The sequence below is a fragment of the Pristis pectinata genome, chromosome 16, assembly GCF_009764475.1.
Source record: "Pristis pectinata isolate sPriPec2 chromosome 16, sPriPec2.1.pri, whole genome shotgun sequence".
NCBI lineage: Eukaryota > Metazoa > Chordata > Chondrichthyes > Rhinopristiformes > Pristidae > Pristis > Pristis pectinata.
In genome coordinates, this window is record NC_067420.1 from 33,552,315 (window position 1) to 33,572,711 (window position 20,397).

The 20,397-nt window shown below is 39.1% G+C and overlaps 1 protein-coding gene across 1 annotated transcript in view; it reads right to left on the bottom strand.

The window, feature by feature from the left end:
- Positions 1 to 667: 667 nt before the first annotated feature.
- The window catches only part of osbpl2b (oxysterol binding protein-like 2b), a 73,882-nt gene continuing 54,152 nt past the window's right edge, over positions 668 to 20,397 (bottom strand). Inside the window, 6 exon segments of the mRNA XM_052031463.1 lie at positions 668 to 4,564; positions 5,071 to 5,161; positions 9,288 to 9,411; positions 12,811 to 12,939; positions 13,452 to 13,575; positions 17,316 to 17,405. Of these exon segments, the coding sequence (XP_051887423.1) occupies positions 4,462 to 4,564; positions 5,071 to 5,161; positions 9,288 to 9,411; positions 12,811 to 12,939; positions 13,452 to 13,575; positions 17,316 to 17,405 (661 nt within the window). The 3' untranslated portion in view covers positions 668 to 4,461.

Sequence of the window (20,397 nt, forward strand, 5' to 3'; positions counted from 1 at the left end):
ATATAATCCCTTTAGGTTCCTTGCTTTGGCAATATTTGTAATATTTATAAAATTTGTTACATCTTCACAACTTTGCAAAACCTTTGCATTCAATTTTCATACAAAATACTACATTCAAAAATATTTTATATTCTTTCAATATGGAAGCTACAACTAGTGCAGCAATGCAAAATTCCTACTACACTGAAGTAATTGCCATCATTTCCCACTTCTGGTGTCTCAAATTTGTCTCCTAGTTCTTTAACCGATACTGAGAAACTGCTGTCCCAACCCCACTACACTGTTATGCAAACTACCCACCCACCCAGAACACTACGCAAAATGATACATTTCAGTGTTTTGATGTACATGTTACCAATAAAGATATCTTATTTAATTTAACTATTATGCATAGTTGATTGATATTTTGGTCAGAATGAATGACTTTAAAATTACACTTGTGCTTTGATCCAATAATATCCCATCCTCTAACACCAAATTTCCAAGGCTTATGTTTAGACATTATGTGTGCAATATTATGAAAAGACAGTAATTCCTTAAATCTATATCTGAATGGTGCCACTATTTTTGAAGTGTTAATTGTCTTTTAGTCCCAAACTCATCTTTTCCCATCTTGCTACAGACATCACCATCTAGTTGCTGCACAAAAACTGACAAACACTTCAAAAATGTTTTATTTTTAATATTTATACATTTTGACTTGTTAACATACATTAATTTAGAATTATGCAGGTTCTTCTGAAAAAATATTACAACTGATTTGAAGCTTTATTAATGGGCCTTGACATTTAAATATTATAAAAATAAGTCAATTTTACATAAGTGTTTGTGTTTTATGAACTGAACTCTTCATGCAACATTTAGTAAGGCAAAGAAACAACTGTTTAACAATTCAACTGAGAAGCAGCTGTCTAAGGCGGCAAAATGAGTTGAACTTTCATAACTCGATACAGAATATAAATCAGTGTACATGATTATTTGGTTGTAAACTAGATAGCAAATGGAATTTCAGTTTTATAACAATTCAAATAAACACTACTCATGAGCTAAAATGACATTTTGTTTAAAATGTTATATGGAGGCACAACATTTACATGTGGAGATAATTTGTAAACATACCAATTTTACAGAGTATGGAAAATGGAACAGGCCATTTAACCTGACAGTTTTTTTGGGGGCGGGGGGTGGGGGAGAAACATTACTCTATACAAAGATAGAATTACTATGAACATAATTCAAGTTGTGACAAGTGTATGTCACAAGCACTAAATTTAATTTAAAAAGGCCAAGATTTACAAGCTTGATGTGAAAAGAGACGATGTCCCCTTTAATTACGATTTGAACAGTAATTGACTACCAAAAATAAAATCAATTCTTCTTTACCTTTTTATACATGTCAAATCTTTAGTACCATAAAATGTCTTACCATGTTATATTCTAATTTTTTTGGATGTACCACAATGCTAGATCATTCTCTGCAATATTTTTTAAAAACAAAAAGTTTAGCCAAAATTAAAGTTTAAAGGAAACATAAAACATAGACCATATCATACCTTTGATAGCTTGAAACATCAGCCCATACGATAGCAAAAATAAATAAGGCATCTTTTACATACATCATTGTATTCTTTCCAAACCATCACTTAACTTACAACAACCAATTTATTTCCTGTCACATAACAACACACTATTCACAAATTTCCAAATTATGCATGATTTGGGTAAATGTTCATGTTTCATGCATTACAGTTTTAGCACTAGAGGCAAAAACAACACCTTGGGACAAAAATATTGTGAGTGATATAGTTTAGTGCTGTGGTTCATTTTGGAAGCAATACATATCTAACATGCACATTGTAAATTTTAATTCCCTTACCAAAAACAATGCTATCCTCTGGGTAAAATATCACCATTTGTATGCATGTAGAATATTATTTAGTTCTGTTATTAGCAGAGTTAAGTTAATGTAGTAGACTGCTGAAGATACATCCACAGCAGATGCAATTTACTCAAGCACACCCCAGTATCAATAACAGAACAATTCAGCACAACACCAGATTAATTGGATGGAAATTTCCTATGCAATTTGGAGATTAAAAAATAGTACCAAAACACATTAGATTATAAAAACCTTAACCTCATATTTATACATTTGTTTTACCTCACAGGCATGACTGTACAAAAGAGTACTTGTTCTCGTGAAAGTAATTCTATACTCTTCAATAAAATTTGGGGGAAAAGCTGACAATTTTCAAAATACTTTAAAATGTCTGATCAATTTTTAGAACCAATCATTGTTTACATGTGCAAAGTTCATACAATTAGGAATTTGGGTGTGAAGCTTCAGGGTTTGCCCTACATATCTTCCCACAACTCACACCTTCTTCTCCCACAAAATGTAAAAGCGTCTTACCTGTTTATTTTTGGATGGGCTGCACAAGGGGAAATTGAATAGTGATCTCAAAAAATAAAAAAATAACTGCTGCTTCCATAATAGTGAATAATTTCTGCTCAATGGGATTACTAATGCTGTTATTTAAATTTCAGCATTCTTATTGATTCACAACAATTAGTAAATATGATTCACCAATTTATTAACAAAATTTCCCATCATTTCAAGCCCAGTGATAATATACTTGGTTTTATACAATTTGATTCCCTATTCCAGAAAATTATATCTGTGAATTCAAGTTGAAACAACATTATGGCTTTGGAACAACAAAATACACGCACGTGAATAAAATAAAAGATCACTTTGGCAATAAAACACATACAGATACACAATTTTTTGTTCATATTTGGATCTGCAAATTTTCACGTAAACAATGATGCAAGCAGCTGTTTTGTTATACTTCTAAAAATGTACATATCTGGGGACATTCAAATCATGCATTAAAGTGGATTACTGCAAAAGAGCAATTGTAAAAAATAAAGGATCACTCTCACAGAGAGGGATGACATTGTCAGATGGAAAAAGGGTGGTTCACTGCTGACATTTGTACTCTAAACTTTAAGACTTGCAAAATGCCTTTCCCACTGATATGTGGACTAATTAACTGAAGACATCCTTTATCATTGACAGAAGGTATTACATGACGTGTTATCTGAGCCAGCAAAAAAATTGGGATTCATCCCGAATCATCCATACGTCAAATAAAGAATACAGGGGAGATTAAAAGTCTAAATTTCAAAAGAACCATCACAAAAACTGAGGTGAGAAAATTTATTCACTATTGCAGCAAAAAAAATGTAAAAAGGTCTTGTGATTTTTTTTTTTTTACACATTAAGCTGTGCAACACCACTAAATTGTTTAGTTTAAAGGCTGCTTAACAGCTGTGTATTTCAATCCCATTCACCAATTTTAGGTTCATTGTTAGCATCTAACATAGCACCCAGCACAATCATCTGATTGCTGGGAATATATTTACAGAGGTCTGCTTTATTTTTAATAAAACATTATTTCCTTCCCAATTCCCAACATATTTATTAAAACTCATTAAATTGCAACATTTCATAAAAAAGATCACCATGTCTGCTCTAATGTGATACTGTATTTTGGGGGTACCAAAGGGAAAAAAACAATACAAAGTTAATGTTTATAGTATTCTAGTGGAATTGTAATTTTTATTTAGACCTACATATATAGATTTATGTTGACTAAGCATTTAAAACACAAGTACCTAGTTTCAAGTCATAAGCTCAGGTAAAGCAAATTCTTTAAGCTCTTCTCTTTCTTGCTTAGTTTTTCTCCATTTCTCTTGAAGGTGCCATTCTCTGTAGTTCCATGCACAGCAGCTGCTCTCTGGTACTTCACCCAAGTAGCCATATTCCATCTGAGAGTCTTTGTAGTGACCGATTGCAAGCTATTTTCACCCCAGTGGGTCTTAGAACTGCACCCAATTTTTGTCCTTGTCCTTTATTTATAAATGCATGCTTCAAGCAAGGATCAATGAATAGGATCGGCTATGAACCCCTCACCAGTTTATCCAATCTTAATCCAGGGATGGCCTTGGTAACACCCACACCCAACTAAAATCTTCTAACCTAGCATAAACCAAGGGTTGAATCTATGCCCTTCCTTGTCTATTATGGCTGAATCACACACTCAATTAATTCAGTTGGCCATCTGGAGGGCTGTAGGGAGGTTGGCAGGAAATCCAACTGAACATTTCTACTGGTAACTCAACAGTTGCACTCAATTCCATTACACCAGATTAGAGATGCCATCAAGACAGTTCAAGCATCGTATTATTTATATATGAAGGCCAGGGCGAAATTTCCCAAAACCTCTTGTCGGTTATTGCACATAAACATTACAGTTAAGAGATTCTGGGATTGACATCAGTGTGAGTTAAACAAAATAAAAGCATACAGACAAACCAGGGTAGAAGATTTAGAAGTAGTAGAAATGTTAAAGTCATTTGATCGACATTCAACAAAACTTTTGAGAATTAAAATCCTCAGTAAATATCAGGGCAATCTTCATAATTTCTTTCCCAATACTTCCCTGTATAAATCCAGTCTGGCGTTCGTGTGTGCCGATTGATATCCTGTCGAAACCATCTGTACAGATAAAAGTAAATTAAAAGGATGTTGTAATCAAGCCATTTGGATACCATTTCAGAAATAATCAAATTAAGGTTTTGCCTTTTCATCCTTGAAAGTCTTGGAGCAAATTTGATTCATCTGCATTTTGGTTAATATTTCACTCCATTCAAGCCCAATTTCAAGTAGTAGAATATTATTTTACTGAACCCACTGTTAGATAACCAATATTCTAAATGCTATCAGTAGCTATCTGATTGCAAGCATGATGAGTGCCAGTATGCCATTAAGCAAATCAATGTACAATTCAAAGCAAATTGTTCCCTCTTAAATAAGATCTCATGTAGAAAACAGGCAATTGTTGTATCAAAAGATTTAGGAATACAAATATGCTTCATCTGGCCGTTCCTAGTGCAAACCCAAGATCCAAAAGGTCTTAATTTTGGCATTAAACCAGTAAAGTAGTACAGTACCAGAAGTACAGTAAATCCACATTTCTTCTGGAAATCTGGGAACAAACTAACCTGGTTCTCCATTCCTCTTCATTTTTGGCTCTCTCTTTACGAGCAGCTCGTTGTTTTTCTTCTAATCTTTCTTTCTCTGCACCAGCAAAATCTGTCAATTGCAAAACACAACACGTGTTCAAGTTATTGCTAAAGTTCAACTCCAGTAATTTGCTTTTGATAAGTGACCTTTGGCATTAATTATATTTAGTTCTTTCTCCTGAGGACCCCATCATCACAGAAGCTGGCCTTCAGCCAATATGACTCACTTCATGTGATATCAAGAAACAGCTGAGACGACTGTAAACAGCCAATACAATGGGAATGCACAAAATCTGAACTTGGTCTCGCCAGTGTAGAGGAGGCCACATAGAGAGCAACTGACGAGGTTGGAGGAGGTACATGTGAATCTCTGCCTCACCTGAAGAGCTGGATTATAAATGGAGATTTCATAATGAGGAAAACAAGTAATTTCAGTAGTTGTCAACACACATGGCATTTTGCCTCTCTGGTACCAGGATAAAGGAGTCATGGACAGGGTGCAATGGATGGGGGCATTAGGGAAGGGGGATGTGTGAAAGTGGAAAAAGAGGAGCGAGCCAGAAGAATTGAGGTTCTACAAACACCCTTTCAGCTAAGGAGGAAGTTAAGTAGTAAGAACGTGAGAAAATAAGAGCACAAGTAGGCCACTTTACCCCTCAAGCCTGCCCCGCTATTCATTACGATCATGGCTGATCTGCCTCAGGTCTCAATATCCTCATCACAGCACGTCCTCCAAACCACTTTCATATCAGCAGCAGAGTTTCACACCTTACACTCTACCACCTCCTTCAGGTCTTAATTAATGAGTCAAAAATGGATCCTTGGGGCAGTGCACTAGTTACATCTTCCTAGAAGAAACATTTACTGAGTTTGTCTTTTTGTGACCAATCTTCAATCTATATTAACACACTTCCCCCAACTGTGAGGTATCATCTTGTACATCAGCCTTTTACGTGGAACCTTATCAAGTGCATTTTGGAAATCCAAACACACTACATCCACAGGTTCCCTTTATTGATTCTGCTTGTTATATCCTTAAGAACTTCAGAAAATTTAACATTTTCCTTTCATAAAACCACACTGACTTGGTCTGAATACATTTCTAAATGGCTAGCTATTTCTTCCTTGATTATTGACTCCAGCATCTTCCTAGCAATAGATAATTGGCCTATGGTGTCCCACTTTTTCCCCCTCTCCATTCTCGAACAAGGGAATCATATTTGCTGTTTGCCAATCCACTGGTACTCCCGGAACTTAAGAGTTTTGGAAAAACCTTAAACTAAAGGCTTCATTATCTCTGCAACCACTTCCTTTAAAACTCTTGGATGCAGGCCATCAGGTTATAGTGACTTGTCCTCCTTTAGTTGCATTACGTTTTCCCAACTTTGTATCTAGTGATAGGGACTGTTACATCTGTTATCCTTGGGATATTTTCAGGTCCTCCACCATGAAGAATCCCGCAAAATATTGATTTAGATTCTTTGCCATTTCCTTGCTTCCCCAATATTAAATCTCCAGTCTCACTCTCATGGGAGCACCCCACCCCCCACTTACCTTGGCTAGCTTCTTCCTTTTTATATAGCCAAAGTTCTTACTGTTTGTTTTGCTATTACTTGCCAGTTTACTCCCATAATCAAATGTATCCCTTCTGGTATGCTGCTGGTTCTTGAAAAATTCCCAGTTCTATTGTCCATTCAGTTTTGTCCCTTTATTTGCTCGAGTTTTTGTTTCACTATTTCCTTTGACCTTCATTGTCCATAAACGATTCAAACTTCTCATCAAGTCCCTCTTTCTGATGGGATGACTGGTGTTGAATGAGATGAAATATCTCCCACCATCACTTTTCTTTGGCACCTTTTCCCAGTCCATTCTAGACAACTCTTCCATCATACTTTTGTAACTGCCCCTAAGTTTTGGGCCCCAGGTGTTCACCCTTGAAATGTTTCTAGAATAGTATCATACTGTGATTGCTATTCTCTACAGAGTCCTCAACTACAAGATCTCTTATTAATCCTACCTCATCACACATAACCAAATCTAAGTAATCTGTTCCCAGATAGTTCTGTAACAAATTGCACTAAGAAACAATCCCTGATGCATTCCATAAATTTTTCAACCATGGTTTTCTTCTCAGTTTGATTAGTTCAATGAGCAGATTAAAAATCAGCCATGATAATTGCAGTTCGCTTCTTACAAGCTATTTATGCTTTATTCTACCGTAGGGCAATCCACTGGTGCTTATAAGACCATTCCCACCTATATTTTCTTTCCCTTCGATTCCTTATTTCCGCCCAAATCAATACATCATGATCCAATGCATCTATAATCAACTCATGACTGCATTGATAATTTCCTTGATAAACAATGCTACACCTCCTCCTTTCCCTTTATGCCTATTCCTTTGGAACTTTGGACAATCTGGAATACTAAGTTCCCAGTCCTAGTCACCCTTCCACCACGTCTCTATAGTAGCTATTAAATTAAACTTGCTTATTTCTGCTTGTGTGATCAATTCATTTTGTTACAACTTCAGATATAGGGCCCTGACCTTTGGCATTTACAACTTTTGCTTGCTCTGTATTCAATTTGTCACATTTGCTTATATTTTCAGCCCCCTCCTATTATACTTCCATTTTCATTCACCCCTTTACAATATCATGCCACTGCACACTCATTTATTTTAGACTTAGAGCTTCCTGTCACTTGAACCCCCCCCCTGCCAAGTTTATAGCCCTGTCCATAGCCCTAGTTATGTAAATTGCCAGGACATTGGTCCCAGTACTGTTCAAATGAAACCAGACCCAATGGAACAGCTCATTTTTCTCCCAGTGCCGACGCTGGTACCCCACGAGTCAGAACCCACTTCTCCCACACCAATCTTTGAGTCACACGTTTACTTCTCTCATCTTATTTAAAACTCTGACAATTTACATGTGGCTCAAATAAAAATCCAGAGATCACTTTTGTCGTTCTGCTAGTGGTTCTGCTTTTCAATTTTGCCCCAAGCTGCTCAAAACCTCCTTCCTAGTCCTACACATGTAATTAGTACCTATGTGAACTGGATCCTCCCCCTCTCACTCTAAGTTCTCCTCCAGTCTAAATGTCCGTAACATGGCATCAGGTAGGATTCTGCCTTTGCCGCAGAGAACAGTGTCTGTGCCCTTAATTATGCTCTCCCACATGACAACCACATTTCTCTTCTCTCCCCACTTTAATTGTCCCATGTGCCGTGGTACTACGGAAAGTTTGCACATCCTCCCTGCAGTCACCATTGTCATCCAAACAGGGAACAGCTACTCATACCCGTTAGTCAAGGCCAAGGGCCATGACTTCTCAAGAGCTACACTCTGAAACCTTCTAGCCGCTTCTTCTGTAGTTGTGCCCTCCTGTCCCTGACCACTGATCAAATTCAAGGTAATTCAACTAAAGGGTACAACTCCCTCCTGGAACACGATGCCCCAGCAACTCTCCCTGACTCGTGATCAAATTCAAGGTAATTAACTTAAGGGGCATAACTTCCACCTGGAACACAGCATCCACGTCCCAGCAACTCTCCTCCTGGCCTCTCAGTCTCTTTAGTACTGAAGACCTCAAAAAGATGTAATCGCTTGATGACTTCCCCTGCCACATGTCACTCTCTAGCCAAAAGAGAAATAGTAAGATAAGATTAATGTGGTTTAAAGATATGATACAGTAGAAAAGGCTTCAGATTCTCAGGTCATTGGGACTTGTTCTGGGAAGAAAGAACCCATTCAAGATGGACTGACTACACCTTAATAGCACCAGAATTAATGTACTTGTAGGCAGGTTCACTGGTGGTTGGGAACAGCAAGTTAAGGCAGCAAGGGAAGAACAGTACAAAGGGAAAGAAACACTCAGGAAAACTGAAAATAGTAGTGCAAGGTTTAGAAAGGTTTTTGGAGTCGGGCAAGGAGCAATCTTAACCAAAACTTAATTTAGAAAGGAGTAATCACAATGGGATGAGAAAGGACAAATTGGAACCAAATATTGGAAAATAAAACTGTAGCAACTATACTCTAAGACAACATTAACATTTATAATCATAATTAGATAATTTAACTTCACAGTATATTAGAACTCCACAGAGATAAATTAGAAAGAATTCTCACAAGGCCTTTTTGGTACAAACAAATTTTGTACATTCTCCCTTTAAGATTTTAAATTTACATACTTACCCATGTTTCCATTTTCCATTGCTCGGATATCTGGTCGAAAGCGACAATCAGTTGGTGCCAAAACACCTTTCATTTCTTCATCCAGTTCATTCAACATCATTGCAAAATTAGTGAAATTATACATCTACAAATAGAAACATTTTATCCTTTATACTTTGTTGACAATAGTGTTAAAATAGTGGCCGCACCTATTAAGTATTGAGTATTCACCAGGGTATTTGTTAAAACAAGAAATGCTAAACATTTTAATGCTCAAGTCCTTGAAAAAAAATATATTCAACTCGGTAGATTCCCTTCTAGCGGCCCCCCCCCCCCACAACCCTCACAGTAAAATGTAGCAAAATATTAAACCACTTACTAATAAAGTTAAGCTTATCCATACTCTAAGTCAATCGGAAGCCAATCTTGGTCTTTCAAGCCATTTTATCCCCCCCATTATACAATCCCAATTTTTTTTTAAAAATGTAATCTCACTTTCAAAATAAGACTGGGAACCAAATGTAATCAATAGATAAATCAGTAATTAAGTGATAGAAATAGAAGCAAAGACTTAATGGGCCTCTGTCGCATCTGCTCCCATGAAGCTTTCCACTCCAGGACATCCGAGATGTCCAACCTCTTTGCTAACAGTGGCTTTTCCCCCGCCCCCTCCCCCACTGTTGTTGAGAGAGCTCACACCCGCACCTCTGCTCTCACCCCCACCCCTCCCAGATCCAACAGGGATAGGGTCCCCCTTGTCCTCACATTTCATTCTACCAGCCTATGTATCCAACACATCATTCTCTGCCACTTCCGCCATCTCAAACGGGACGCCAGTAACCAAGCACATCTGCCCCTCCCCACCCCTTTCTGCATTTCACAGGGGCCACGCTCTCCATGGCTCACTAGTTCACTCTTCTCCCCCGCCCCCTCACCCCCATCCCACTCCCACCCCGGGAACTTTCCACTGCCCCCGCCATAGGTGCAACACCTGCCTCTACATCACCTCCATCCAGGGACCCAAACAGTCCTTTCAGGTGAGACAGAGATTCACCTGCAGCTCCCTTAATATCATCTACTGCATTTGGTGCTCCAAACATGGCCTCCTCTACATTAGCGAGACCAAACGCAGACTAGGTGACCATTTCGCAGAACATCTGCACTCCATCCGTAACCGCGATCTGCATCTCCCCCTCCCACACTATCACAGATATGTCAGTCCTCTGCCTCCTCCACTGCCAGGAGAATTCCAAGCGCAAATTGGAGGAACAGCACCTCCTTTTCCGTCTTGGAACCTTGCAGCCTAACAGCATGAATATTGAATTCACCCACTTTAGGTAATCCCCACACCCATCCCAACCATGCCTCTTCTTCCCTTTCCTAGCCTCTCCCTCTCTTTTCACTAACCCCTATTTTTCCTCCTTACCTTTGACCCATCCCCTGTTGGATCTGCTCTCCCCTCCTCCCCCACACCTGCCTATCACTATCTCTTACCTGCATCTACCCATCACCACCCTGTGCCCACCCCACCTCCCCTCTTCTGTCCACCTATCACTGCTCTGCTTTTCCCTCCTATATATTGGGCTTCCCCTTTTTCCTATCTTTATTCCTGAAGAAAGGTCCTGACCCGAAACATTGACTGCCTGCTTTTCTCCACGGATGCTGCCTGGCCTGCTGAGTTCCTCCAGCATAGTGTTTTTCATCTAGATTCCAGCATCTGCAGTCCTTTGTTTCTCTACTTAATTCAGTTTTCTTTCTAAAGAAACCTCCAAGTTTGACTGGATTTGGTAACTGAAGCCTGTTATCTGCCCTTGCTGTTTGGGTAACCAATCATCCCACACTTAACCTCAGACATATCTAGGGGGAAAAAAAAATGAAAGCCAACTGGACCCAATGGGAAGGATGGTGCCTGGGCTTGTGTGATGTAATCAAGTGAGATGGGTGGGCCAGAACAAGCTCCTACCAAACACTGGAAAATCTTTGAACAAATGGCAAAGTCAAGCTCCCAAATTGGCCACTAGTCAAGATATCGAGTTTGTTCCATATCCCTGATATATAAAGCATTCAAAAAATTATCTAAAATGAAAACCTTAAACTGAAAATGAAAAAGCTAAGCAAACACAAGGCAATTAAAAAGATTATACACCTTTCTAACTTAATGTAATGTCCGTAAGCAGACTTAATTTCAGATACTTTGTGCTCCACTGCTGGACATCATGTACAATGTAGCAATAGATTGCAAGGACAGCATCAGCAACAGGAATACGTCACCAAGTTTGGGACTTCCATGTTTGTATACATGTGCTGAAATCCCAAAATTGCTGACATATATGCAGGTAAATAGTATCAGTTTGTTATGGAACTGCTAGCAAAAATGTAGGTTGATAAATTTCTGTTCCTACGCTTACAAATGAAAGTTTGCACAAGTCTCTTACCTTGATTTAGCAAATTTACTGGTAAAAGATATGATTACAGCATGGTAAGTTTTGCATAGAAAGTTTCTGCTATAAATGTGGAAATAAGAATTTTTAAGGGAAAATTGACAGCAAGTATATACAGAAGGGGACTAGGGAAAGAAGAGATAGAAAGAAATAGTTAGAAGAGAGTAACAGAAAGAAATTGAGAAATGTCAAATTATCTCACTCAAGCAATTAGAATTCTTAAAATTCTTGACAGGTAGATGCTGCCAGAAATGTTTTATTTGGCAGAATGTTTCCCTTGATAGGAAAACCTAGAAACTGGAGTTACGGACAAAAGATAAAAGTTTTGGCCATTTAGAAACTTTTTCCACTCAAAATAGCTGTGACTCTTTTCAGCTGTGTACCTCCTGTGGACTATTCTGTTTAATCACTGTGTGTGTTTGTGTGTGTATATATATATATATATATATATATATATATATATATATATGAAAAAAAAATCTGTTGATCCACAAGAAAATCATGGGATATGGATATTGTGCAAGAAGGTGCAGCTTGCACAAGAAATCAATCATGTTTTTTTTCACTGGTGGAGAAGGCCTGATTGACCAAACTGCTATTCTTGTAGTTACGATGCTTTCTTTGATCACAATAGGTTTTTTTAACCTAGTGCTAAACTTGATTAATCAGATATTGACCCTCTTTTAACTACCTATTTCTCCATAATTTAAGGATCAGCTGTATGTCTTATTTATTTGTTCCACAACCCACTTTCTAAGCAAAAAGAATCAACAGAAATACTAGCAAACAACTGAAAAAACATTGACTGGCAGTTTAAATAACAGATCACTAAAGTATACAACTGCAAGTTCTCCGAGGTTACAATTCCATCAATTATTTATTTTTCAGGACATTTGGTGTCCCAGAATTGGGACAGTGAACTGCTCAGCAATTTTAGCTTCCAAATAAATAAATAGATGGACAGATAGAAAATAAGAAAAAAAAATTACTGTTATCAGGGCTTATAATCCACTGATCTCCTGTTGAAAATGTGATTCTGAATTAGTTGTCAGACTGCATACACATACATCCACACTAAGTTGTATCAGACTTTCAAGTCTTACCTGAGAAGAGTGTGAAGGCCTTGCTGCTATCCTCCAGAGTAGTTTACTTCCAGGAATAACTTGTACGGTTTCCTGGATTTCTGGCATGTCGTCAGCTTCATCATTTTCAGCTCGCACAACATCCTCTGTCTGGAAAATAAAAATCAGTAATATCCTTTAAAAAGGGGTATTTTCCAGAGAAAATATATTACCAACTCATTCGGGTGCATCATTCCTGGTTGGGGATGGGGGAAAAGGTCATCATGTCATCAAGTCAAGGGATTTTGAACTTCACAGGAGAGGGGTACAGGGTGCTCTGTGGGATGAAGCAACAGTCTGCTGGCAGCAAAAATATCACAAATTGCATTGGTTCTCCAGGACACCATAGAATACATGAATTTAGTTACGTTATGAATAGAGTATAATGAAAAGGATCTCAGTCACCAACCAAACAAAAAGATGTACTTCCTTAGGCCTTTCCAGCACATAATTTCAGAGATGTTCAGCAGAAACCCCAAAATTACAGTGGTGAAGCAGGACGAGAAACAACAGCTTTTAACACAATTTATACAATTGCATGCTTTAAAATGTGCAACAACTACATGGGCATCTGAAGAAAACATTATATTTCAATCATATGCAGAGATAATAAAAGAGATTACCTCCTTAGCTTTCTTTTGGTCTCCACCCTTTCTATCGTTTTTCTTGTAGGTCTCATATGTATTAGTGTCCACACACCACAAGCACTCAGTCCATTTGCCATATATTACACATACCTTCCTTTTACTATGGAAAAAAAAATGTATTTTATGTAGTTTTAATGAAAAGGAACAACTTTACTTTGAAAAATAATCCCAAAACAGATTCTTACACCAGGGAATTCTTCCCCCAAATTATTGTAGGAGAAAAATAATGACAACTTATATAAAACAATTCACAGTACTTCACAGAAGTGATAATCATATAAATTTGAACATCAAGGCATATTAGCAGCTGTCAGGACAGATGACAATAAGGTTGTTCAAAGAGGGAGGTTTTAAGGAGAAGAAAGAGATGGAGAGACTCAAGGAGCAAATGACAGAGCTTTAATATCTGATGGCATGACAACTAACATAACAGCTTTTAAATTAGGAGATGATCAAAAGGTCATACTTGATGATTGAACAGTTGATTTAAATGTTTGCAACCTTCCAGAGCTAGGGAGGAAGAAGACAATGACAAATGGCAGTTGTGGTGGGGGCACTAGAAAAAAAAGTTAAATAGAGATAACTGGGAGCCAACATAGAACAGTGCAGCACAGTATGGGCCCTTCAACCCACGATGTTGTGCCAAACTATAGGAACACCTCCTCCATGATCAATCTAACCCTTCCCTCCTGCACAGCCCATAACCCTCCATTTTTCTTACTGCCATGTGCCTAGGAGTCTTTTAAATGTTCCTATTGTATCAGCCTCTACAACCACCCCCAGCAGTGCGTTCCAGGCACCCACCACTCTGTGTTAAAAAAACCTACCTCTGACATGTCCTCTGAACTTCCTTCTATGACCTTAAATAGATGTCCTCTGGTATTTGCTATTACTGCCCTGGGGAAAAGGTGCTAGCTGTCCACTCTATGCCCCTCATAATCTTATACACCTCTATCAAGTCGCCTCTCATCCTGCATCGCTCCAAAGAGAAAAGACCTAGTTCACTCAACCTTTCCACATAAGACATGTTCTCTGATCCAGGCATCCACATCCTTCCTATAATGAGATGACCAGAAATGAACACAATTCTCCAAGTGTGGTCTAACCAGAGTTTTATAGAGCTACAATATTTGAACTCAATCCCCCAACTAATGAATGCCAGCACACCATACATCATCTTAACCACCCTATCACTTGTGCGGCAACTTTGAGGGATCTATGGACTTGGACCCCAAGATCTCTCTGTTCCTGCGCACTGCTCAGAATCTTGCCATTAACCTTGTACTCCGACTTCATGTTCGTTCTTCCAAAGTGTATCACTTCACACTTTTCCAGAATGAACTCCATCTGCCACTTCTCCCAACTCTGCATCCTGACTATATCCTGTTGTAACCCATGACAACCTTCTACACCATCCACAACCCCTCCAACCTCTGTGTCATCCGCAAACTTACTAACCCATCCCTCCACTTCCTCATCCAAGTCAGTTATAAAAAGCTCAAAGAGTAGGGGTCCTAGAACAGGTCCCTGCAGAACACCACTAGTCACCAATCTCCAGGCAAAATATTCTCCATCTACTACCACCCTCCGCCTTCTGTGGGCAAGCCAGTTCCGAATCCATGCAGCCAAATCTCCATGGATCCCATGCCTCATTCTGGATGAGCCTACCATGAGGAACATGGTCAAACGCTTCACTAAAGTCCATATACATCGCATCCACTGCTCTACCTTCATCTATTTGTTTTGTCACCTCCTTGAAAAGCTCAATTAGGCTCATGAGGCACGACTTGCCCCTCACAAAGCTATGTTGACTATCCCTAATAAGACTATGCTTCTCCAAATCCTATGCTCTTAAATCCTGTCCCTAAGAATCTTCTCCAATAGCTCGCCCACCACTGACGAAGACTCACTGGTGTATAATTCCCAGGATTATCCCTATTACCTTTCTTGAACACGGGAACAACATTAGCCATCCTCCAATCCTCTGGTACCACTCCTGCGGCCAGGAAGGATGCAAGTATCATCGTCAATGCCCCATCAATCTCTTCCCTCACCTCCCGTAGTAACCTGGGGTATATCCTGCCCAGTCCAGGGGGACTTATCTATTCTAATGTTCTATCCTAACCTTGCCTCCCCTACCTCCTCCAGGCACATTTTTCCCCCTTTATCCCTGAGCGGTCCTACCCTCACTCTAGCCATCCTCCTGCTTCTCATGTACATACAGAACGCCTTGGGGGTTTTCCCCAGTTCTACTAGCTAAGGCCTTCTCATGTCCCCTTCCGGCTCTCCCAAGTCCCTTCTTAAGCTCCTTCCTAGCTACCTTATTTTCAAGAGCCCTCCCTGACTTTTGCTTCTGAAAGCTCAAGTATGCTTCCTCCTTCCTCTTGACTCTCCCATACTTTGTCTCAGTGAGTCAGACCCATCCAGAACTCTATACAAGCGTTCCCTAAACAGCCTCCACATTTCTTCTGTGCATTTCCCTGAGAACATCTAATTTACACTCCCGAGGTCCTGCCTAATACTGTCATAATTAGCCCTCCCCCCAATTTAAAAACTCTCATATTGTTGCTCTTATCCCTATCCATGGCTACGTGAAAGGTCAGGGAGTTGTGGTCACTATCTCTGAAATGCTCGCCCACTGACAGGTCTGTCACGTGATCAGGTTCATTGCCTAGTACGAGATCCAGTATGGCCTCTCCTAAATAGATTAGTGAAACTAGGGTTAGGGGTCTAATTGTTGAGGTTTGTTGACAGACAACAGAATTTTGGATGACAAAGTAAATAGAAAGTCCAATGAGGGAGCACAGTTGGGATTCAATCCTACAGGATACACAAATATGGAAGAGATAAAGGGACCCAGAGTCACTCGATATCATTATGATGGCTTGATTATGTCATCTAAATCTTATCTAAAGATTACATGTGATAATTGCCAGAGGTTAGCAAATGAAGTTAAATGAAATATAATCATGGCATTTCTCAAGATAGTTTCTGCTCATCCAGTTTTGAATGCCAGACAAGCAATTAACTTAAGGGAAGATATCAAGAAGCTGGATTACAACCATTTATGGTGTGCTAACACCAATTGGAAGTCACTTTCCATGTACAAAAATTGTGAAATTGCAACAGCTTTGCTTTAAGAGAGTAGGAGCATGATTTATACACTTAGAGATGATAAAATAGACCTATGCACTGTCGCACACAGTGCTGCCTACTGGATAGGCAGCAACAATGTCATTCTGACTGATCCACAACAGTGCTGAAGTGATCTCTCCAGAATCCTCACCTGCCTCATTACCAAAGGTGGTCATGATACCACACGATCTGAAGCATCAGGTCATCATCTGCAAACTCCCCTTACCAGTTCACTAATTTCAGCTAAATATACATGTTGTTGAACTGCATGTTAATAACCCAGGTCATAAACTGCAACCCTTTGATCCAATTTCTAATGCAAATTATATTAATAAATAAGCTTTGCCTACTAATGACATTATGTGCTCAAAATATAATGGTGAATGATACTGGCATTAGGATCAGTAGCACCAGGAAGTGCCCTGTCCAACATCCCAGTAGGTTGAACTTCACCAGGAAACATTTGCAAACAATGCAAAGTGTCCTCAAAACTCACACCGGTGCTATTTATGCATCACCAGGCATGAATGGATTTTCTCTCATTTGATTCCTAGGTTGGAAAAAGGTAGTAAAAGAAATACAAAAAGGAAAAGAGGAAGCTTCCTTTTATTATTTATTAAGCAACTTTCTCTATGCCCCAAACAGTTTTACCAAGAACAAGGATTCATCGTAATTGTTAAAATTATCTGATTTTCTTCAACCAACCTTTTGTCTTGAATGTATCCTTCAACTCTATGCAGTTCTTTTCCAAAAAGCCCACACGGTTTAAAATGCAGCAAACATCTTTCACCAGTACTATAAAGAAAAGCAAGATGCCATCATGTGGAACTGTGAAAGAACTCAAAAATGAACACATTTGCCACTGAAAAAGTACGTTATAATATTTAATTACAGGCAGCAACTACATACAGAACCAACATCCAACAGTTATTCTGTCATTTTAGTTTTCCTGTTCCTAATATGAGCACAAGATAGTTTGTTCAACTACTACCAAAGGATGATTTTTGCATTACATATTAAAATATAGAATTCAAGGAAATTTACTTCCATCACTTAGCCACTTAACAGATAAATACTACCAAGAGTCGAGATTTTTGAGTACTTCCAGCATATTTGAGGTTGGAATTTTAATTTTAAAAACTACATACGTAATGTTACTTATATTTACAAGAGAAAAGTTTCTAGATTTCTCCATTCAACTTAAAATAATCTCTATACTTTTCCTTTTTCAATATATCAGTAGCTTTATTGAAAAGGCCCAGGACAAAGTTCAGCATTAAAGGAATAAGAACAAACCAGAAGTGGTAGACAAATTAAGTGGTGCACAGAAGAAAATCTCACTGGTTACAGAAGCAATACACGCTTGCCTTCATCAGTCAGAATATTGAGTACAGGAATTGGGACATCACATTACAGCTGACATTGGCAAGGCCACATTTGGAGTACTGTGACCAAGACTGTATGCCTTGCTATAGGAAGGGTGCAACTAAACTGGAGAGGGTGCAAAAAAAAAGTAAAGAAAACAATTTACAAAGGATGTTACCGGGACTGGAGGGCTTGGGTAACAAGGAGAGAGTAGATAGGCTGGGATATTTTTTTACTTGGAGCGTAGGAGGCTGAGGGGTGACCTTATAGAGGTTTATAAAATCATGAGGGGCATAGATAAGGTGAATAGTCAAAGTCTTTTCCCCAGGGCATAAGTTTAAAGTTAGAGGGAAAAGATTTAAAAGATTTAAAAAGGGACCCGAGAGGCAACTTTTCTCCACCCCACCCCCCCACGCAGAGGGTGTCAAATATATAGAACGAGCTGCCAGAGGAAGTGGTAGAGGCAGGTACGATTCTGACACTTAAAAGGCATTTGGACAATTACACAAATAGGAAAGGTTTAAGAGGGATATGGGTCAAATGGAGGCAAATGGGAGTAGCTCAGCATGGACACGTTGGGGTGAAAGGCCTGTTTCCGTGTTGTATGACAGTGACTCTACAACTCCAAGGATCATTCAAGTCAACAGTGGTTTGATATTAGGAAGGGGGAGCAGAGATGATGTTACATGTTATCATCCCCATTCCTCCCATCTCCTTTAACCTACCAAGTATTAAGGATGCCAGCAAAAGTAGAAATCAACAATACAAGTGATAGAGGTACAGGTAAGGACAGGGTTGCCTTTTTGATGAGGGAGGGCATAACAACAGTGTTTAAAGGTTGGGGGGGGAGGGGTGGGGGAGGTGGGTGGAAGACCTCCTCTTAGAGAAAGGTAGGGCAAGTGATTGAAGTATCAGTAGCACTTTGGGACCAGTGACCATAATTCTATTAGTTTTAAAATAGTTATGGAGAAAGACCCACAAGTTAATGTCCTAAATTTGGGCAGGACCAATTACATAGTTCGCTGAAAGTGGCACAGGTGAACAGGGTGGTGAAGGTAGCATTTGGCACACTGGCCTCATCAGTCAGGGCATTGAGTACAGGAGCTAGGACATTATGTTGCAGTTGTACAAGACATTGGTGAGGCAGCATTTGGAGTATTGTGTACAATTTTGGTTATCCTGTTATAAGAAAGACGTCATTAACCTGGAAAGAGTGCAAAAGAAGATTTACGAGAATGTTGCCCGGACTTGAAGGCCTGAGTTATAGGGAGAAGTTAGGCAAGCTAGGACTTTATTTCTTGGAGTGCAGGAGTCTGAGGCTTTACTTTATAGAGGTACTGTATATAAAATCATGAGGGGCATAGATGGGGAAAAAGACTGTGCATTCACCCTAAGGAAAGATAGTCTAATACTAGAGAACATTGGTTTAATGTGAGAGGGGAAAGATGTAAAAGGGACTCAAGGGACAACTTCTTCACACAGAGGGTGGTGCAGATATGGAAGGAGCTGCCAGAGAAAGTGGTTGAGGCAGGTCCAATTACAACATTTGAAAGACATTTGGACAGGTACATGTATAGGAAAGGTTTAAATGGATATGAGCCAAACACAGGCAAGTGGAGCTAGCTTAGATAGGCATCGTGATTGACATGGATGAGCTGGGCATCTTGGTCAGTATGGATGAGCTGAAGGGCCCGTTTCTGTGCTGTATTACTCCAATGATTAAGTGCCTGAAAAGGTGGCATTGTTGATTTCCACATTGCTCAGGAGGTTAAAGGACACGAGATAAAATTAAATTTCAGCAGCTATTTCTGACGCTCTCCCTTCCTAACAGATTTTCTCGCAGTCAAATGACTTGTTTAATTAAACTGCGTCTTCAACATTTAAATCTACTACACTAGTTACCACCCAGATGGCTTTTAACTGACATCCTCCAATCCTTTGGCCCCAAGGGTCCTTCATTTCTCAATTATCCCTCCAACTGCTGCCCAAGTCAGTTAATTTTTCTCCAGTTGCAAGATTTGATATTGGCTGGGTCAGTATTGTGTCATCAACAGAGCAATTTTGTTAAGAGAATAGAAAAACTGATTTGTTCTCCACAGATGAAGTTAAAGGGGGATTTGACAGGAGTTCAAAATCATCTCTTTTCATAGAAAGGGAAACTATTTCAACCGAAGGGAAAAACTGTCAATGGAAAATATAGATTTAATGTCATAGACAAAAGAATGAGGAGAAATGAGGTGCAATAGGTTGCTATGATATGGATATCATTGGCTAAAGTGATGGAAGAAATTTTCAAAAAAAAAAGGGAAGAAAATCCTGGACTACACCAGAGAATGAAACCAATTCGACAGCTCTTTCATAGCACAACGAATCCGATAAACTCACCACAATATAATTGTTTGAAGGTTATATTGACACTGGT